This window comes from Onychomys torridus, chromosome 1 (genome assembly GCF_903995425.1).
Source record: "Onychomys torridus chromosome 1, mOncTor1.1, whole genome shotgun sequence".
Taxonomy (NCBI): domain Eukaryota; kingdom Metazoa; phylum Chordata; class Mammalia; order Rodentia; family Cricetidae; genus Onychomys; species Onychomys torridus.
In genome coordinates this window covers 94,345,171-94,363,688 of record NC_050443.1, presented here as the reverse complement: position 1 = coordinate 94,363,688, position 18,518 = coordinate 94,345,171, and the positions used below count along the sequence as shown (strand labels likewise).

The 18,518-nt window shown below is 47.9% G+C and overlaps 1 protein-coding gene across 9 annotated transcripts in view; it reads left to right on the top strand.

Annotated features, from left to right (window-relative positions):
* Positions 1 to 18,518, top strand: part of Plekha7 (pleckstrin homology domain containing A7) — a 185,333-nt gene that overhangs the window by 54,672 nt on the left and 112,143 nt on the right. For 2 of the 9 annotated variants that reach the window (XM_036190163.1, XM_036190156.1), the window contains exon 1: positions 15,358 to 15,717. The exons of the other annotated variants lie outside the window; for them this stretch is intronic. In XM_036190163.1, the coding sequence (XP_036046056.1) occupies positions 15,638 to 15,717 (80 nt within the window). In that variant the 5' untranslated portion in view covers positions 15,358 to 15,637. Of the gene's footprint in view, positions 1 to 15,357; positions 15,718 to 18,518 lie in introns of those variants that run through there. 9 annotated transcript variants of the gene reach the window in all.

Below are 18,518 nucleotides of genomic sequence, written 5' to 3'. Positions count from 1 at the left end.
GTTCAAAAATCCTCTGACTTTGGGAATGTGGCTCAATTGGTAGAGTGATTGCTTGGTATGCATGAGAACAAGCCCATACCTCTAATCCTAGTACTCAAGAAGTAGAAGTAGGAGAATCAGCAGTTCAAGCCAGCCTGGCTACAAGAGACCCTACCTTTAAAGAAAAAAAAAGTGAGAGGAGGGGCCTGGAGAAATGGCTCAGCAATGAGGAATATTTATTCTTTTGCAGAGGACAAGGGATTGGTTCTCAGCACCTTCACTGGGTGGCTCACAATCACCTGTAACTTCAGCTTCAAGGGATTCCATGTCCTCTTCTGGCTTCTAGGCACCTCTGCACTTGCATGTGTATACACACACACACACACACACACACACACACACACGCACGCACGCACGCACGCACACACACGCACGCACACGCACACGCACGTGTGCACACATGAAATAGAGAAATGCACATACACATAAATAATAAATAGTAAAATAAATCTTAAGAACAAAAGGCAGCCTGTTGTTGGTTGGTTTTGCTCTTTGCTCTTTTGAGAGACCCGCCACCCAGCTCTCAAATAAATCACACACGGACGCTTATTCTTTAATTATGAATGCCTAGCCTTAGCTTGGCTTAGTTTCTAGCCAGCTTTCCTTACATTAGACCATCTACTTTTTGCCTCTGGGTTTTTCCTATTCTCTAACTTCGGTAAACCATACTGTCACTCTGTGGTTTGCTATGTAGCTGGGTGGCTGACCCCTGGAGTTCTCCTCCTTCTTTGGCTCCTAGATCTTTCCCAGATTTCTCCTTCTATATATTCTCTCTGCCTGCCAGCCCCACCTATCCTTTCTCCTGCCTTGCTATTGGCCAGTTCTTCATTAGATCATCAGGTGTTTTAGACAAGCACAGTAACACAGCTTCACAGAGTTAAACAAATGCAACATAAACAAAAGTAACACACCTCAAAAAAATATGACACACACACATGTATAGTGATAAAGCTAAAAAAGAATCTTTTTTGTTTTGAGAATGGCAGGGTCTCTTTGTGTAGTCCTGCCTGTCCTGGAACTCAATATGTAGATCAGACAAACCTCCAACTCACAGAAATCCTCCTGCCTCTGCCTCCTGAGTGCTGGGATTAAAGTTGTACCTCCATGACTGGCAGCTGATTGTGTTTGCTGTGCCCCTGGTGCTACTGAGTAATGTTTGGTCCACAGGGTCTTGGTCTCTAGGACTGCTTTGGAAAGGTAGGTTTTTAATTTGAGGCAGGCATCCAGAGCAGCTATTCTGAGTCATTCAACTTGACCTTGAGCATCTGCAGTGCTATTCTTTGAAGTGGGAATTTTATGAAGTCTGATTTAAAGGGTAGTTAGTAGTTTCTACTATTTTAAAGAACTTTAAGAGTCTTCTACGTCTCTGGGAGGAACAGGAAGATTGCCTAGGTGGAGAAACTGCCTTGCTTAGATTGAAGCTTTAGCACAGTGCTCTACAGCCTTTTCAGAATTTGTTTTATTTCATGTCTGAGCATTTTGCCTGCATGTATAAGTATGTGCACCATATGTGTGCCTGGTGCCCTCAGAGGTCAGAAAAGGCACAAGAAACCTTTTTTGTGAACCAGTTGTGAGCTACCCTGTGTGCTGTGTGAACCTGGGTCTTCTGCCGGAGCAGTCAGAGCTCTTGTCTGAAGAGCTCTCTTCAGGCCCCAGGCTCATTTGAAAACTGCGGCTTTGGGTAAAATGCTGTGAGTTTCTGAAGCCCCGTCTTTCTTCACCTAATCTGGTGTTCAGTTGCCCTCTCTTAACCTGTTTTGGGATTACAATGGAAATGCCACCCTAGCACTCCCTCTAGTAGGATGAGAAGTGGTCATTCAGTGCTTATGTGGCAGCTGTGAGTAAGGACCACTATTCTGTCTTCCTGTCAGGTGCCCCAGCACTCCGAACATTCTCCTCCAAAGTGGTACCTGTCATGCTCTAGGCAGGATGGGAAGAAGAGAGAAATAAAAGGATTCCAGAAGCAGAGAAATTATTGCCAGTAGAAGCTAGGCCAGAGATCAGGGCCTCTGCCATTAGCTGTTTATATGTCCTTAAACGAGTCCTGTAGCCTCAGGTCTTCCTCCTGAGATCTGACTAAGGAGTGGATCAGCTCTGTATTGCCAGTGAAGGAGAGTCTAAACCCTGGAGTTTGAATTTTAATTCATCCATGTGACTTTGGGAAAGTCACTTAAGCATGATGCCTCAATTTTCTTATCTGTAGAATGGGGATAAGGAGGATGAATTGAGCTCATACATGAGATTTTGTTCAATGTTTTTGTTTTGTTTGTTTTATTGAGACAGGATCTTTACATAGCCTAGGCTGTCCTGGAACTCGCTCTGAAGACCAGACTGGCCTTGAACTCATAGAGATCTGCCTGCCTCTGCCTCTCAAGTGCTGGGACTAAAGGTTTGCAACACCACATCTGGCTTGTTTTTGTTTTTGAGAATGGATCTCATGTAGTTCAGGCTGATCTCTACCTCTCTCTCTAGTCAAGGATGACCTTGAACGAATCCATCTGCTTCTGCCTCCTAAGGGCTGAGTTTATAGGCATGGGCTACCATGCCTGGTTTGTGTGGTACTTGGCCTTGAACCTAGGTCCTCCAGCATGGCAGGCAAGCACTCCACCAGGTGAGCCACATCCCTAGTCCCTGAGCTATGTGAGGTCCCTGAGGAGTGAGATCCTAGAGGGCAGAAAACCTCTGTAAACTGGTTCATTCAGCGACTGCAGTTTACCACAGGTCCTCTTTGAAAGCTGCCCTCAGCACAGCAGTGAACAAAGCTGCAGAGTCCATTAGCAGCAGTTCTCAACCTATGGGTCAAGACCCTTCAGGGTCAGACATCCTGTATATCAGATATTTACATGATGATCCATAACAGTAGCAAAATTACAGCTATGAAGTAACAACAAAATAATATTATGGTTGGGGGTCACCACAGCATGAGGAACTGTATTAAAGGGTTGTAGCATTAGGAAGGTTGAGAGCCACTGTGTTAGAGAGAGAGAGAGAGAGAGAGAGAGAGAGAGAGAGAGAGAGAGAGAGCGAGCGCCTTCCACAGAGAAACTGTAGGTACTGCTTTCGGCCTTTCACCACAGTGGCTTTGTTTTCTGTATATTATTAGGCTTTGATATGAGGGGGTTTTTTTTGTTTTGTTTTGTTTTGCTTTGCTTTGTTTTTGTAAGATTGTACTGCTAAATAGAACAGAATAGAAACCTATTTTTTTTTTTAAATTGAATGTAGTTTTGCATGTGTGCATGCATGTGTGTGAATATCTTCCTTGTTGATCTCTGCCTTATTCTCCCCACAATCCCAGACAGGGTTTCTCTATGTAGTCCTGTCTTGGAACTTGAACTTGCTTTGTAGACCAGGCTGGCCTAGAACTCACAGATATCTGCTTGGCCCTGCCTCCCAAGTGCTGGGATTAAAGGAATGCACTGCCACAAATGACAAACAGTAGCTGCCTTATTTAGACAGGGTCTCTTGTAGCTAGAGTTTTCCTGGTCCTGCCTGGCCCAGGTCAGGACAAATCTCTCTCACCCGCCAGTCTGCAGCTGCTCAGACCCAACCGAGTAAACACACAGAGACTTATATAACTTATAAACTGTATGGCCATGGCAGGCTTCTTGCTATCTGTTCTTATATCTTAAATTAACCCATTTTTATTAGTCTATAAGTTGCCACATGGCTCGTGGCTTACTGGTACCTCACATCTCGCTTGTCATGGCGGCAGCTGGCAACATCTCCCTGACTCAGCCTTCCACTTCCCAGAATTCTCCTCTCTGCTTGTCCCGCCTATACTTCCTGCCTGGCTACTGGCCAATCAGCATTTTATTTACACAAAGAGATATCCAAAGCAGTCTCTCACTGACTGGCCAGACTGGTTGGCCAGCAAACCCTGGGATCCCCCAGTCCTCCCACCCCAGCCCCCAGCACTGGGGTTACAGGTGTACACTGTGGAGTCCAGCCTTTCACATGGGTGGTGGGGATTCAAGCTCAGGTACTCATGCTTTCATAGTCCCAAGCCTGGGTTTCATACATAGTTTACCCCTCAACTTTCCTGTACCAAGTAGGTTCCCCAGAGCTCAGAGGCCTTCTTTCTTCATGCATAAAAAGGCAGTCAATAATACTGTACAGAGGAGATCTGGGAGCTAAATGCTGTGCATGTGCTGGAGTCATAGCACGTGTTCTTAAATACTAGCTGCTTGCAGCACTTCTGAGTGCAGGGGTTCTGAGTCAGTAGCTCCAAACTGGAAACTCCACTGGCTTCTGGAAGGGAAACCATGCTGTTTCCTCTCTGTAGTCTTGTGGTTCCAGAGGGCTTTGGAAACAGTCTCCATTGGAGGAAGACATGGCTCAGGATGTCAGGAGACATAGGCTTTCCTGAGGGTCATCAGCAGAGAGTGTCCCGGCTGGATCTCACTATGGGTGTCCTGAAGAGGATGAGCCTTGGACTGTGGTTCTGAAGGCTGCATCATCTCTGATTTTTATGGACATTAACATTTAACCCAGCTGTGTAAAGACATGCTGTAGGGGTACCAGTTTCTGATGGGACCACGTGTGTTTCTGAAGGGCATCTGCACTTTGGGGTGGGGGGTCACTTTGGCCTTGCTCTTTGGACACCTGTTTTTTCTGGGAGTATTTTTTAAACTAATTGTTTCATATTTATTTAGTTTACAGAATAATGGGTTTCATTACACCGTTTTCATACACTTGTATCACTAACATCGTACTTTGCCTGAATCCACTATTACATTCTCTGGGCTTTTGTTTTTGAGAGTCTCCTGATGCAGCTTGGGCTGATCTTGAGCTCTTGGTCTTCCAGTTTCAGTTTCCTGAGTGTTGGGATTACAGGTGCCCAGCCTTAGTGGAGTTGCTTCTTGGAGCCAGGCAGTAGTAGATAGAGTTGGAGAGAGATATGCCACTTCTTGGTAGAATGCTTTGCCCGGGGTGCAACTGGTTGCTGGAACCTCTGAGGGTTAACTCGCTTTCCTGAAGAGATCCCAGGGTCTCCTGGAGGAGCCAGCAAGTGTCTACAGCTCTGAGAAGCCACAGGGGGGTTTTAATTCTGCTTCAGTCAAGTTGACCACCTTGGAGTTGCCAATGGAAAGTGAAAAATACTGGATTCCTCCTCCTCCTCTTCCTCTTCCTCCTCCTCTCTCCCCCCCCCACCCCTTTTTTTCCTTCTTCACTGCTAGGGACCAACCCTGGGGCCTAGTGTACCATAAGTAAGCACTCTACCATGGAGCTGTATCCCTGGCCCATGCTATCTTAACAATGATAATTATTTTAATTTTAAACACAATTATGTCAGGCTGTTTGCTTGTGAAAGAGCATTTACAGATACAAACCCTCTGACAGCCAGCAGGGGGCAGGAGAGAGGAGATTCTTCTGTCCAAAGCGCCTGCCCCCTCCTGTGTGCCATGCAAAGGAGCCAAAGACACCTTGTGGAAGAACCTAGTCTTGTACCATGGGCCAGCAGGGTGAATGCTCAGCCCCACAGCGGAAAGCTCTAAGCTCTGGGGCTTTAGGAAGGAGACAGATCCACATAAGCCATTTTCTTGGTGGCCCTGTCCTCAATTCTTACCCAGCCTGTGTTTGGCTTGGTCCACTGGGGCCTGTCTGTAGTCCCCTGGTTTCTTCTTCTCCTGCCTTATCTGGCTCACAGCAGATCTGGGTGCTGGTGTAGTGCAGTTGGTCTTCACCACAGTCAGTTACCTCTCTGGGCAGCTCCTTCACCCCTCTGGTCTCCTAGGGCAGAGCCTGCCCTTTGTTCTTTGCTTTATGTGACCCCATGTGACTGTAAATCCTTGGTGACTGATTCTGGTCCTGTCTTCTCAGAAAAGCAAGGCCCTTTCAAGAGTACACATTCCCACTAGTCCAGAGAACTTTATCTCTATCTCTCAGCTCACTTTACCCCCCCATCCCCCAATGCCTTTCCTGGAGTGCTAATAGCAATAACAACTCCAGGGTGGCGATGTGCCTACAGATGGCCTGGTCCTGGGGTGGCATGCTGTGCACATTACCACCGGTTGCCACAGGTGGGGAGACTGAGGCACAGATGGGGAACCAGCTGGCTGAAGGTCACAGCACCAACTGGAACTGCTCTGAAGAGTGGCTGGCTGTAGCCTGCTTCTCTCCTTGCTGCTGGCTCCTTCTGAGCCGCAGTCCTGCTTCGTGTATCTTGGGGCCACCGCAGCTCAGAGCCGCTTTTCCATGGCTGCCTCTGACAGCTGCTTCGTTCCAGCCCTCCTCCCGTCTGCGGAAAGGAAAGCCCACACCTGGGGCTGGCAGAGTCCTCAGAGCTCATTCTCCCTGGTCTCTGCACATGGTGAATGTGTTTATTGCTCTTGTCACACCGTCTCCTGAAGTGCAGGCACATTAAAGATGGATATTATTTTCAAAAAAGCCACTGGGGAGAAGGGGAAAGGAAAGACAGAGTTTGGATATCTGAAGGAATAATTGGATTTATCCAGTCATTGTGGGAAGTGACAACATGCCAAGAAATGCATTTGATGGTGCTTGTGGGTCTGGATTTGTCAGGCATGTGTTTTTAATTACTTTGTCTCTGTTGTCATTATTTTAATAGAGACCTAATTTTGAGAATGGGGTTCATTATTTAATTAAACATTATTCAGCAGAGTTGGCAAATGAGCCGCTCCTGTTGCTCAGTGCTGCCCCCCAGTGTGTGCTGCGTGGATTGTCAGTGTTCAGAAATACCGGGCAATAAAAATACATTTTAAATTCCATCAAGCGTCAATTAATGCTTCTACAAGGATGCCAGGACTCAGGACAAACATAAGCATCTGTCATCACTGTGTGCTCAAGGAGTGCCAAGACACTGGTTCCAGTGGCTTCTAGTGATTCACACATGCCAGGCAAAATCCATCCTTTTCCTTCCCTGGAGAGTGAGCCTTGTCACAAACACGTGTGGCCTGCACATGGGAATGGAATAATTGCTGCCTTTGGGTTTGTTAGAGAAGATGAGTCCCTGAAGAAGAAGGGCCCTGGTGGTGTTTGTACATAAGACGAGGTGTTTGTTTCTATCTTTGGTTTGCTAGGCTCAGGAAGGGTTTTGGCTCGAGACCGTGTGGAGAAAATGTCATAATTTTTATGTCTGTAAAGTTGTGCTGCCAGGCTGCTGTTTGCTTCACGTTTGCCAGCTTGTGTCTGTGCTCAGAAAGATTCTTGGGAAGAGTGGCAGGCTCCAGAAGAGGACGGGCAGAGCCCAGATTCATCGGAGGTGGATTCGGATCGAGTCTGCTTGCCTCCCTGCAGTGGCTTTGGCAGGTCCCACTGGAAGATGAAGTAGACTGTGGAACTGGTGACCTTGTGTGAATGACAACAGCCACAGCCGCCACACAAGTATAGTGCTTCAGTGTTTACTCTCTTCCCACTAGACGACTGTTGAGGTAGTTAAGGAGAGGGAAGAGATAAGGACAGAGGTGCTAAATATAAACTGATCTTTTTTGTTTGTTTGTTTATTGGTTTGAGACACAGTCTCCCTGTATAGACCAGGCTGGCCTTCCAGCTCAAACAGATCTGAACAGATCTGACTGCCTCGGTCTCCCAAGAGCTGAGTGAGGTTAAAGGTGTCTGCCTCCACACCCTGTTCCGCACCTATTTTTCCTTTTCAAACATAAAGAGATCAAAGTATTAGCGTATCTTACTTATTAATTAGGGTATTTCCTCCTTCTAATCTTTAATTACTCTCTGCATAACCAGCTTCCATTGATGAAATGGTTCTGACAGCATGACATCCGGGACGGTGGCAACTGAGCACTCTTAGTTCATTTATTTCTTCATCCTGTTCCACCATGGATTCCAAGCAGCTTGTGGGAAGGGGCAAAAATGACTTAAAAATTACACAAGAATGTACGTCCACTCAGGAGATGAAGCCCTGAGCCCGAGAGAGGTGGGTCACAGGAGGGTGGGAGTAGTGCCTTAGGCTGAAACACGCCCAGTTCTGGAAAGCTGTGTGAAAACACGGCTGCCTGATGTGCCTGCCAGTCCAGCTGGATCTCAGAAATTGTGCTCCCCACTACCTCTTCTCAACCTCTAGCATACTCTCTCTTTGGGAGAGCCCAGGAGGCGCCAAGATGAAATTGCTTTATCCAGCCTCGTGCTGTGACCTGGGTGACTTCAGGCATTTGGAAGGGGCCGTTGTAGGGAGCTTATTTTAAGAAACCTTTTATTATCGTGACACTCAAGCCTTGCAAGTGGCTCCAGGACATCACACTCTGGTGGGCTGCAGTGATAAGGGGACCAAAAAAGGGAGTGCTGATGTGGAAGGGATGCTGGAGTGAACTCCACTGCCTTCTGGAGGTCATCAGGAAGCATTCTGCTGCCCAGGCTCCTGGGAAGCTGGCTCAGAGCATCCAGCTGAGATGCAGATCTTGCTGGGTCACAAAGGGTAGGCTGAGCAGGTGCTGTGAGCCTCCGAGGGAGTCCTTGCTTGTCCAGTCAACACAGGTCCATAGCCAGGAGAGCCCTCTCCTCACCTTCTCACTGTCAGCCGTCTCCTGCTGCCTCTCACTGCCTCCATGACCTCCACCCCCATCCACTGGACAGGTCCAGCTCATAAAGCCTTTGCCCCCATCCTCTCAGTCATAAAGCTGGCCTCCATTCTCAGCCAGAAACCTGGAAGAAGCCTTGGTTCTCCTTTACCTTGTTCCTGTAGTAAATGCCACTAGTAAGCCTTGGTTCTAGTTTCAGGCTGCTGGGCCAGTTCCCAGCCTCCCACTGCACACTGCAGGGGCCTCATGGCCTCTCCCTGCTTTTCCCCACTGTGTGTTGTCCCTGGCACTGCACTCAGGCTGCCCTCAAAGACTAAGAGGAATGGGTTAGTTTCCTTATTTCACTATGCCTTGGTTTTGTTGTTTGTGAAATCAGGGCAGCAGTAGGGCTCATACCAAAACCTTTCAGGAGGATTAAAGTCCTTCACATCCACAGAGTTCTTAGCGCAGCCCAGAGCTAAGCACTGGATACGTAGTGGATTTTTACTGGTTGCCACCGATTTCCAGGCCATCCTCAGTATAGAAGCTACAGAAACTTTTGTAAGAAACAACTTTGATCTTGTCTCTTCTAGCCCATCCCCTGGTTTGGAAGAGAATTGAATTCCCACTAGGTATTAATTACATGGCCATAAGCACCTCTCACTAATGTGCCTACCCAGACTTATATTTTATGGCCTTGTCCACAGGCCACCAGGTTCCTTCCCCTGCTCGTGCTTTTTCTTTTCCATGGACACCCTTAGTTTCTGCCCACCTCTTTTCATGTTTGGACCAACCTTCTTCAGAGCTTGGCTCAAGTGCCACACCTTAGGCCTTTGCTGGTGCTCCCCTCTCCCCATGTGTGGCTCTTCATAGTCTTTACCTGTCCTCCTCTCTTCTGTCACTACTGTATCTCGGGGGCCTTCTGGGCCTTCCTTGGAGAAGCCCTAATTAGTCCTTACCAATGACCGAATGATGACACCACTACTTCTTTCTCTAGATTTTATTTTATTAATTTGTGTTTTGCCTGTATATGTCTGTGTACCACATGTGTGCCTGGTGCCTGGGGAGGTGGTGAGCCTCCATGTAGGGAATTGAACTCAGGTCCTTTGCAAAAACAAGTGCTCTTAACTGAGCCAATTCACCAGTGTCCATCACAACTATCACTTCTTATTTCCTGCGTCCCATACACTTGCCCAATTCTGTTACTAAATCTTTATTACCCCACAGCAGGAGTAACTGTTTAAATCTTGTTTTGGAGTTGAAGAAATGAGAATCTAAGAAGGAAGAACAACTGATACCAGATTATCCAACTGTGAAGAGAATGAGCCTAGATTTTACTCAGGTCCAAGTCTGTGGACTTTTTAGATAAAAACTACAGTGAGATGAGAGAGTTCTTCCCTGGTTTGGGCGCCGGCTGGGACCATCCCCATTGAAAGTGAATAGTCTTCCATCCCTGTGTTTTTGAGCATCCACCATGCTATAGTCTTGTGTGGGGTGAGAACTCATAAGAGGTACCCGCTAGATTCTGTTTAGCTTTGATTGTGAATTAATCCGTGACTACCTGGGTGATCACTGCTAAGGTGGTCCGTGTGTTAAACTAATTTTTTTTTAAGCTTAGAAAGTCTCTTAGTTGGGCTCCAAACTGCAAGCTGCCAAATCGGGGAAGGGGCGGGATGGGTGGGTGGAGCTATCCAATTCAGACTCCAGCTGGGAATAGAACTAAGGGCTAGAGAGCAGCTCCCACAAGGTCCTGGGTGATTTGAGCTACCACATAAACATTCAAACAAGCAACTAAACAAATAAATAGAACAAGGCCTGGTTTCTGGGTTCACTCTAGACCTTTTTAGATTCTCTGGAAGTAAGTCCCTGGGAACCAACCTTGAGTCTCCTGCAAGAGCAGTAAGTGTTCTTAAGCATTGAAACATCTTCCCAGTACCCTTAATTATTAATTTTATCAGAACTCAGGCTGGAGAAATGGCTCAGTGGTTAAGAGCACTGACTGCTCTTCCAGAGATCCTGAGTTCAATTCCCAGCAACCACCCATAATGTAGGCAGAATACTGTATACATAATAAATAAGTAAGTAAGTAAGTAAGTAAATAAATAAATAAGTAAGTAAATAGATCTAAAAAAAGAATTAAATGTTTAATTTTTTTTTTTTTAAATCAGAACTCTTTATTTGGGTGGCTTTTGGTCTCTGACTATGGAGCAGGAAGACGTTTCACCCCAGATCCCACATCTCAGGCATGTTTGCTTCCTTGGTCATGTGTTTAGTGTGTCTTCTTGTCTGTCCTGGGGTCAGCTTTCTGGACCATCTGAAGCTACTTTCAAAATTCAGGATTGGTTTTTGTTTTAATACAGAGTCTCTCTGTATTGCAGTCCAGGCTGATCCTGAGCGGCTCCTGATTGCCCTGCTTTCCCTCCCAGCATGCCTGGATCACTGGCTTTGGATCATCAGCCTGATGTCAAGTTTGTTTTTGTTAACTTCCTTCCCAGAAACAGCTCTGGACTAATCAGAGTTCCCAGCATTAATGGCCCTGCTTTCCTCCCCTCTGTTCTCTCTAAACAAAGACTTCGGGTTTTAATAGGCTCAATAACAGTAAAATTAGCTTGATTAGGCTCCAGGTGGATTTAAAAATGTAACTTAATGGCATCTCTGCCTGGCTTGGAAGTCATGCATTTTATTTTGTGCACAGGATGTGAGTGTCACAGTGACTGGGGGTATGGAAGGATGATTGAATTAAAGTGGCAATCTTTAGATCATGCCTCATGGTTTTTAGCCTATTAAAATTGGAGAAACCTAACCCCACAGCTTAGAGCCCGTCCACCTGCCTTCTGTCCTTGATGTGTTATACCACAAGCGTTAGCACAGTCACACTCTGCCTCTACTCACTCCTCCGGGAACCTTCAGGGTTCTTGGAGAGCTCAGAATGGGAGGTAGGGCCTCTGAGATGGCTTAGCAGGCAAAGATACCCGCTGCCAAGTCTGGCAACCAGAGTTCAATCCCCAGGACCTACATGGTGGTAGGAGAGAGCTCATGCAGGCAGTTGTCCTAGCTTCCTCATGCACATCATGGCACACATGCCCTTCTCTCGAATAAATAAGTGTAAATTTATTTACTTACTTATTTATTTATTTATTTATTTATTGGTTGAGACTGGGTTTCTCTGTGTAGACCAGGCTGGCCTCAAACTCACAGAGATCCGCCTGTCTCCTGAGTGCTGGGATTACAGGTGTGCACCACAGCTAGTAGCCCCCTTCTTTCCCTGCAAGTCTTTGTGTATGCTTTCATGAAGTCGCAAAGCTCATGCTGGGGTGCTAGCTACTCCATCTAAGTGCTTTTTCATCTCTACTAAGAGGAAGCCGAGGCACAGAGCACCCACCTCCTTATCAGCCAAACCTAGATTAATGTGTGACTTGTGTGTGTGTGTGCATGGTGACCCCAAGAGACCTTGAAAAAGCAGGGTTTTTGTTTCTTCCTTTGGATCAAAGGTGTAGGCTTTATGTTCCCTGAGCTCACTAGGAACCCAGAATATTACACCTAGTATTTGAATAATATAATAATTAGCATACAATGGTAATATTTGGGAGCAGGGACAGAACCCTTTGCCCCTGGTCATGGCTGTTTCATTTTGGAACCTTTACTAAGTTTCTGGGCATTTTTATAAGTACATCCCAGGAGGTAAATGTAAAAATAATTTTCTTGCCAGTTTTTTCTGTGTGGTATCCTAGCGACGGTGGTCTGGCTGTCCTTGGATGTTGGGGCACTGGCTAGGACAATGTCAGCACTGACCAAAAAGAGGGATATGAAGGGCACAATCAGAGTTGGCCTTTTAAAAATTAGTGCCGGGGCTGGAGAGCTCACTCAGTGGTGAAGAGCACTCGCTGAGCCTCATCCCGTAGCCCATGCTGGTCTTGAACTCATAGCAATCCTCCTGCTTCAGTCTCCTAAGCTTTGTGATTACAGGCACGCACTACACACACCTGTATTTTTAAAAGTTTCCTAAATTCAGTTATTTTTAAGCAGCCATTTTATGATCTGATCATCAAAGTAATATATGTTTATTGTCAGACAAGTTAGCAACACCAGAAAATCTCAAGGAAGAAGATAAAAAGCCCACCATGGTTCTGACATTGTTACATATTGGCTCACCACCTGCTTGTCTGCTTTACTGAACCGTATGCTGAAATCAGACATACCCGGTTCCACCATGAACAGTAATTTGTGCATACTAAAGTTTGAATACCTGTGAGCTAGAAGGATGACTGACAAATCTCTGCAAGAAGGCTGGGGGCAAAGTGATTCCCCTTTTTAAGACAAGATCCAATCCACAGCTCACAGAAGCTGAGTGTTTTTAAGGCTTTTATTTCATATTGCCAAATTGTCCTCAGGAACATTGTACACATCCTATAATAGGTCTGTCTATTTCCCTGCACTGAACTAGAAATTATTCAAAAGAATCCTCCACAGCATTCCTGTTCTTTATTTTTGGATGGCCCAGGGTTTCTGTTCATTGCTTGGCCAATTTGTCTAGGTGAAGAATTTTATTTTAAGTGAGGCTAGAGATAAGTGAACACTGGTGACTGACTTCTGGTGGCAAGATGGGCTTGCTATCATTTTTTTCAAACTGTCCTTGATAGACATCTAAAGACAGTATAGTAATACTTAAAGGGCACATACAGTTTTAACAAGTGAATTTGGTGTGATTTTTAAGGTTTCTTTCTTTTTCTTTTAAAATTTCCTTTAAATTTTTTTATGTGTATAGATATTTTGCCTGCATGTATGTATACTACAGGCATGCCTGATGCCAGAGAAGGCTGAAAGAGGGCATCAGATCTTCTAGAACTAGAGTTGGAGACAGATGTGGGTTTAGGACTTGAACTCAAGCCCTTTGGGGAAGTAATTGGTGCTCTTTTTCCCCCCAGGACAGGGTTTTTCTGTGTAGTCCTGGCTGACCACAAACTCTGAGATCTGCCTGCCTCTGCCTCCAGAGTGCCAGGATTAAAGGCGTGTGCCATCACCTGGCACAGGTGGTGCCCTTCACCATCTTTGCAACCACACTGACTTTACTCCTAGTTTTGTATGCATGTATGTGTTTGTTCATGTGGTATTGGAGCCCATTTCTAGGTTTCCGAGTGGCTTTACCCAGCAGATCCGCATAGAGAGGATGATTAATTAGACCACAGGCCTGAGTGCAGGTGTCAGAGATGGTCTGCACTTGGCTGTGCTGGGGGAAGGTCTTTTGCTCCACCCCTTGGCATTCCTTTAAATATCCTGGGGCAGAGACAGTCGAGGCCTGATAGATTAGGATCTAGACCCTCTCGAGGCTATTCTGTATTTTCTATCTTTCTCTCTCCTTCTAACTAATATTTCTTGCTGCTTCCACTCAAGAATACTCTGGGGAAATGTGGGGTGAATGATGGCCCTCCACAATGTGGAGACTGGAGGTTGATGCTGTCTTTCCTGATTGTTCTCCACCACATATATTGGCACCTTATTTATAACCACACTGAACTGGGAGGTTCCTGATTCAGCTAGTCTAGCTAGCCAGCTTGCCTCCAGAACCTGTCTTCACCTCTCTAGCCCTGGGATTATAGGCAGGCCATGACACCCACCCAGCATTACATGGTTGCTGGGAATTGGAACTTAGCTCCAACTGAGCCAGCCCTTTAGTATGATTTGTGATTTGGAAAATAGTTTACTGTTTTGTATCATAGAGGGGATGGAAAACAGCATTTGTATATTTATCTAAAGGAGATACGAGTTAAACAGCTCTTGGGAGAAGCATTGTCCTATCCAATCCCTACACTGTAGACTAGAGCAAAGGTGTTTCTGAAGGACCTGGAGCCATATGTGAAGGTTGCCAACTCTGCTCAGTGTTTGCTCATTGAGGTGAGGCAGCCGTGGTCAGGCAGAGATGAGAATGCACTTGAAGGTCTCAGGACCCATAGGTAGACTGTTTTTCAGGGCCTGTGGGCTGCCCCACACACCCTCTGGACAAGATTCTCAGGCGTGGAGGCCCACTTCTGCCCAGTCATCTCCACCTGTTGATGGGAGCACAAGTAAACCTTAATTACCAGTGTACTTCCTCCTCAAGCCTCTGCAGCTGGGGCACTTCCTCAGGGAAGGCTTTCTTGTTGCTGAGTCAGTTTGGGGTCTCTGGCTCTCGGCCTGCGTGCCCCTGTACTTTTGCACGACCACTGTAACAAGTTCAGCATTTAAGCTCTCATCCTGACTAGACTATCTTGGCTGTGAGTGCAGGAACTTTATCTTCTACTTGTAGCTGAAGGCATATTCTAAGCCTTATTTTTATTTGAATATTTAGATGCTAATGAATGAATTAGAAGTGTGTGTGGGTTGCTGGGCGGTTCTGTTTCCGACTGCGTGCAGAAGCAGAAGAGAAGTCCCTTATTACCAAGGGCATTGAGAGAAGAAAAACACAGTTGGGGCTGCCAAAGCCAGTGGGTATGGTGTACTTCTCTGGTGCCTGTCAGTGGACCCCTAGGTATGGAGGTCAGCAGCCACATCCAACCAAGCATTCTTTCCTGGCTTACTGGAATCAGCTGGGCAATCCCCTAGGGGTTGGTTGTTAAAGCCGAGCTTCCAGAAACATTGTGCGGAAGAAGAATTCAAGGTCAGGGCTCTCAGAGGGTTTTTGGCGGCATGTGGACATCACACCACGTAACCTACAGCCTGGTTCTCATAGTTGATGGGTGCTTGGTGCAAGGGCTTGGCAGGGCTATTGGTGGCTGGCTGAGTGCCAGAGCGCCGCAGTGGTGAGGCCGTAGGTCCTGCCCTCCCCGCGCGCTTGCTTCCCTCCCCTCCTCCATCTCAGCCACCTCCAGCTTGCAGCATCCTCTGCAAGGGAAGGAATGTGCCAGTCTGGGACGCGCCGTCCTGGCCGCACGGCAGCACCTAGGGCGCCCTCTGGACTGCCAGGGGCCGGCGTCTGGCTCTGCGCGGCGCGCTTGGGTCGGCGCTGATGTCAAGTGGGTGTGGGCTCTTCGCAAAGGCCCCGGCGAGGACGAGGAGGGCGCACGATGTGCGGTGGGCGCTTGGAGGCCCAGCCACGTTCCGTGGCCCAAAGCTGTTGACCGGTGGACCACTGGGGCCGGAGCGGGCGCATGGAGCCTTGGCGCTGCCCGCCCCGGGATGCACGCCCCGCCACCCTGGAGTGCTGGGGAGAGCCGCGGGCAGCCTGCAGGTGTGTGCACGCACGAACTTTCTCGGGCAGGACGCGGGGATCGTGGGCTGTGGTCTGGTGCTTTGTGTCTGGGCGCGGTGGGTTAAGAGAGAATTCAGCGGGCCCCTAGCTTCTCTGCTCTTGGGAAGGGTGCGCCGGTAGCTGCCCAGCAGGGTTAAGAATTGCGTCTCCAAGTCCTGCCTGTGTTCATGGTAATAGGATTCTCTCTCTGCAGACAGTACGCTTTCCAAAATCGCCGGTGGTGAGTGGGAACTGAGAGGCCCCAGAGGTGTGGGAGCTGCAGGTCCGAGGCAGGCTCTGAAGGAGGCGGGAGGTGGCTAGTGGTTCTGCACCCGGTGGGCCTATGATCCCACCTCCCCGCCTTCCCAGAGCCTTTCCTTGTACACTTTCTGGAGAGTGAAAGCCTGAACCTGCTTTGGAAAGGTCAGGGGTCAGCCCCTCATGAGTGACATCTCAGGTGTCAGACACATCTTCCTGAAAGAAGGCAGGGCTTTGTTCCAGGCTCCCTTTGCACCCGAGCCCTGAAGCCTGGGGTTCTAGGGCTAGGGCTCCGTGCTGTCACTCATCTTTCCTGGCAACAGCAGCTCCTGGTAGGCAGGTTAATTATTAATATGTATCGGCTGGTGACAGAGACTCTGGAAATGAGATTGGTGGCTCCCCACCACCACCACCGGTTTGCCGTTTTAGTCCATAATGCTGCAGTGTATTTCCAAGGAGAATGTGGGCATTCTCCCAGGAAACCAGTTTTCGGGAGGGAAACCCTTTTCCTGTCTGTGGGACAACCAGACTCCCTGGGGAGGACAGCAAGCCAATATTCCTTCATTTTTATCTTTTTTTTTTTTTTTTTTTTTTTAATTAACAGTATGCACCTTTTCTCTGCCTTTGGAAACCAACTGTCCTCTAACCCAGACTGAGCTCTTTCCGTGTGCACCTAGAGTTTGAGCTGCAAATGCTACCGTTGTGCAATGCCTCCACTCTACAGTGCCTCTGGTGCCTCTTTGAAAACTTGGGTCTTAGGAGGACCTCTGGCAGGACCCTGACAGCCTGGCCCCACCTGTGCCCCCAGTAGACAGGAAGACCAGCCTAGGTGTGGAACTGTGGGGGCGGGGTGGAGTGAGGCTCTTGCCCTCGGGCTGTTCCAGTTTCCTTTCGGCCCTGCAGGAGAGCAGGGGTTGTGTCACCCGGTGTGCAGTGCACCTTAGGGTATTTCTACCTGGGCCCCAAGGAACGGAAAGAGCCCAGGCTGCTGTGATGGAGGAGGCTGTGGATGTGAATGAACTCTGGGTATAAATGGAAGTAAGCGTGAGGAGAGTTGGCACCTTCATCCTTCCTAGCACTTTTGAGTCTTGAGTCCTGGGAAGCTGTGATGGACTGCTTTTCCAGCTTAGGAGAGAGGGCTTGGTCTGGTTAATGAAGGGTGCAGTGTGTGTGATGAGAAGAAAGGGTGCTGGAAGTGGAAGGAGGTGGACTTGTTGGGGGTAGGAGGGGGAGAGGAGGGCAAGGAGGCCAATTTTAACTCTGCCTACAGGCTGTCTGTCAGGTGACAGAGGCTCTGGAGCAGGCCTAGTACCCTCTATACTCCAGCTTTCTGAAGACTTCCTCAGGAACTTGACTCATTCGGGTTCCTCTTCCCCTCCACTCTTGTGCTGGCCAGGCCAATGGCTGCTGAGACAGAGCTATCTCACCCCAGTCTTTCAGGCAGAAATAGAGGGCTTGTCTGTAAGGACACTGCTTCCCTAATATCCTGGATAATTGAGGAAACTGTACCATGGGTTTCTTCAGCAGGGCCTGCTGGTCTGTACACTCTGGGTACCACTGCCAGCACCCAGGAGCGTTATCTTCTCCAGTGGTGATCCAGGCATTGGTGCTGTGTAGAGGGTTTGGAGGCACCTCTGATTGTGAGCCGTTTTTCCTGTTTAGGAAGTTGACCCAAACACACTGTCTAATAATGCCGCTGTCCATGTCTCAATATTCATTGATAATGGCCCCATCTCTGCCTGGTGAAGCCATCCAAGGGGATTCTGTAAAGAGACAGTGAATAGTAGTTTCCCCTAGGCACTGTGAGTTGAATGGGGAGGGACCAGGGATTGGAGGGTTTCAGGGAAAGCAAAGCAGTTTTCAGGGAGGCTTTGGGATTGTGGGATGGGTTGTGGGGTCAGAGGCTATGACTATTTGGAAGTGTCCACATGTTGTGTGCCCGCCCTCCCCCATCTTGCTCCTTGTCTCTACTCTGAGTGGAACAGATAGACTTGAGTCCAGCAGCAGCTGAGGCCTCTGCTGGACACTGACTCCACGAGCCTCTGAGGGCAAGAGAAGAGTGCTCTGAAGGTTTGTTCTGAATCAGGTGATAAGGAAAAAGACTCCAGTAGTTGTGTTTGCAAAATTATAAAGACCCTCTGGGGATTGCACTCTCTTGTGAGGGGCAAAGACCCTTATTCTAGGCCTGTGTGCTCTGGGCATGCAGAAAAGGGAGAGAATGAGGGGTTGATTGAGGCAGGGTGTGTGTGTGTGTGTGTGTGTGTGTGTGTGTGTGTGTGTGTGTGTGTGTGTGTTTTCTCAGCTGACTTGGGTTTGAACTGAGTCTCTGCTCTGTGTACTTGAGGCTGAGTCAGTTTCTTCACATGTGAAATAGGGGTAAGGAAACCCGACTCAGGAAAGACACAGCCTTTGTGATCTAATGGGATCCTGTGTGTGAAAGTGGCATGACATTCCATGTTACATGGGGCTGTGCACCTGGTGGTGTTGGACTTGCCTTCTTGTGTTGTGTCATTGAATTTTCAACAGTTTTAGAGGCAGATGTT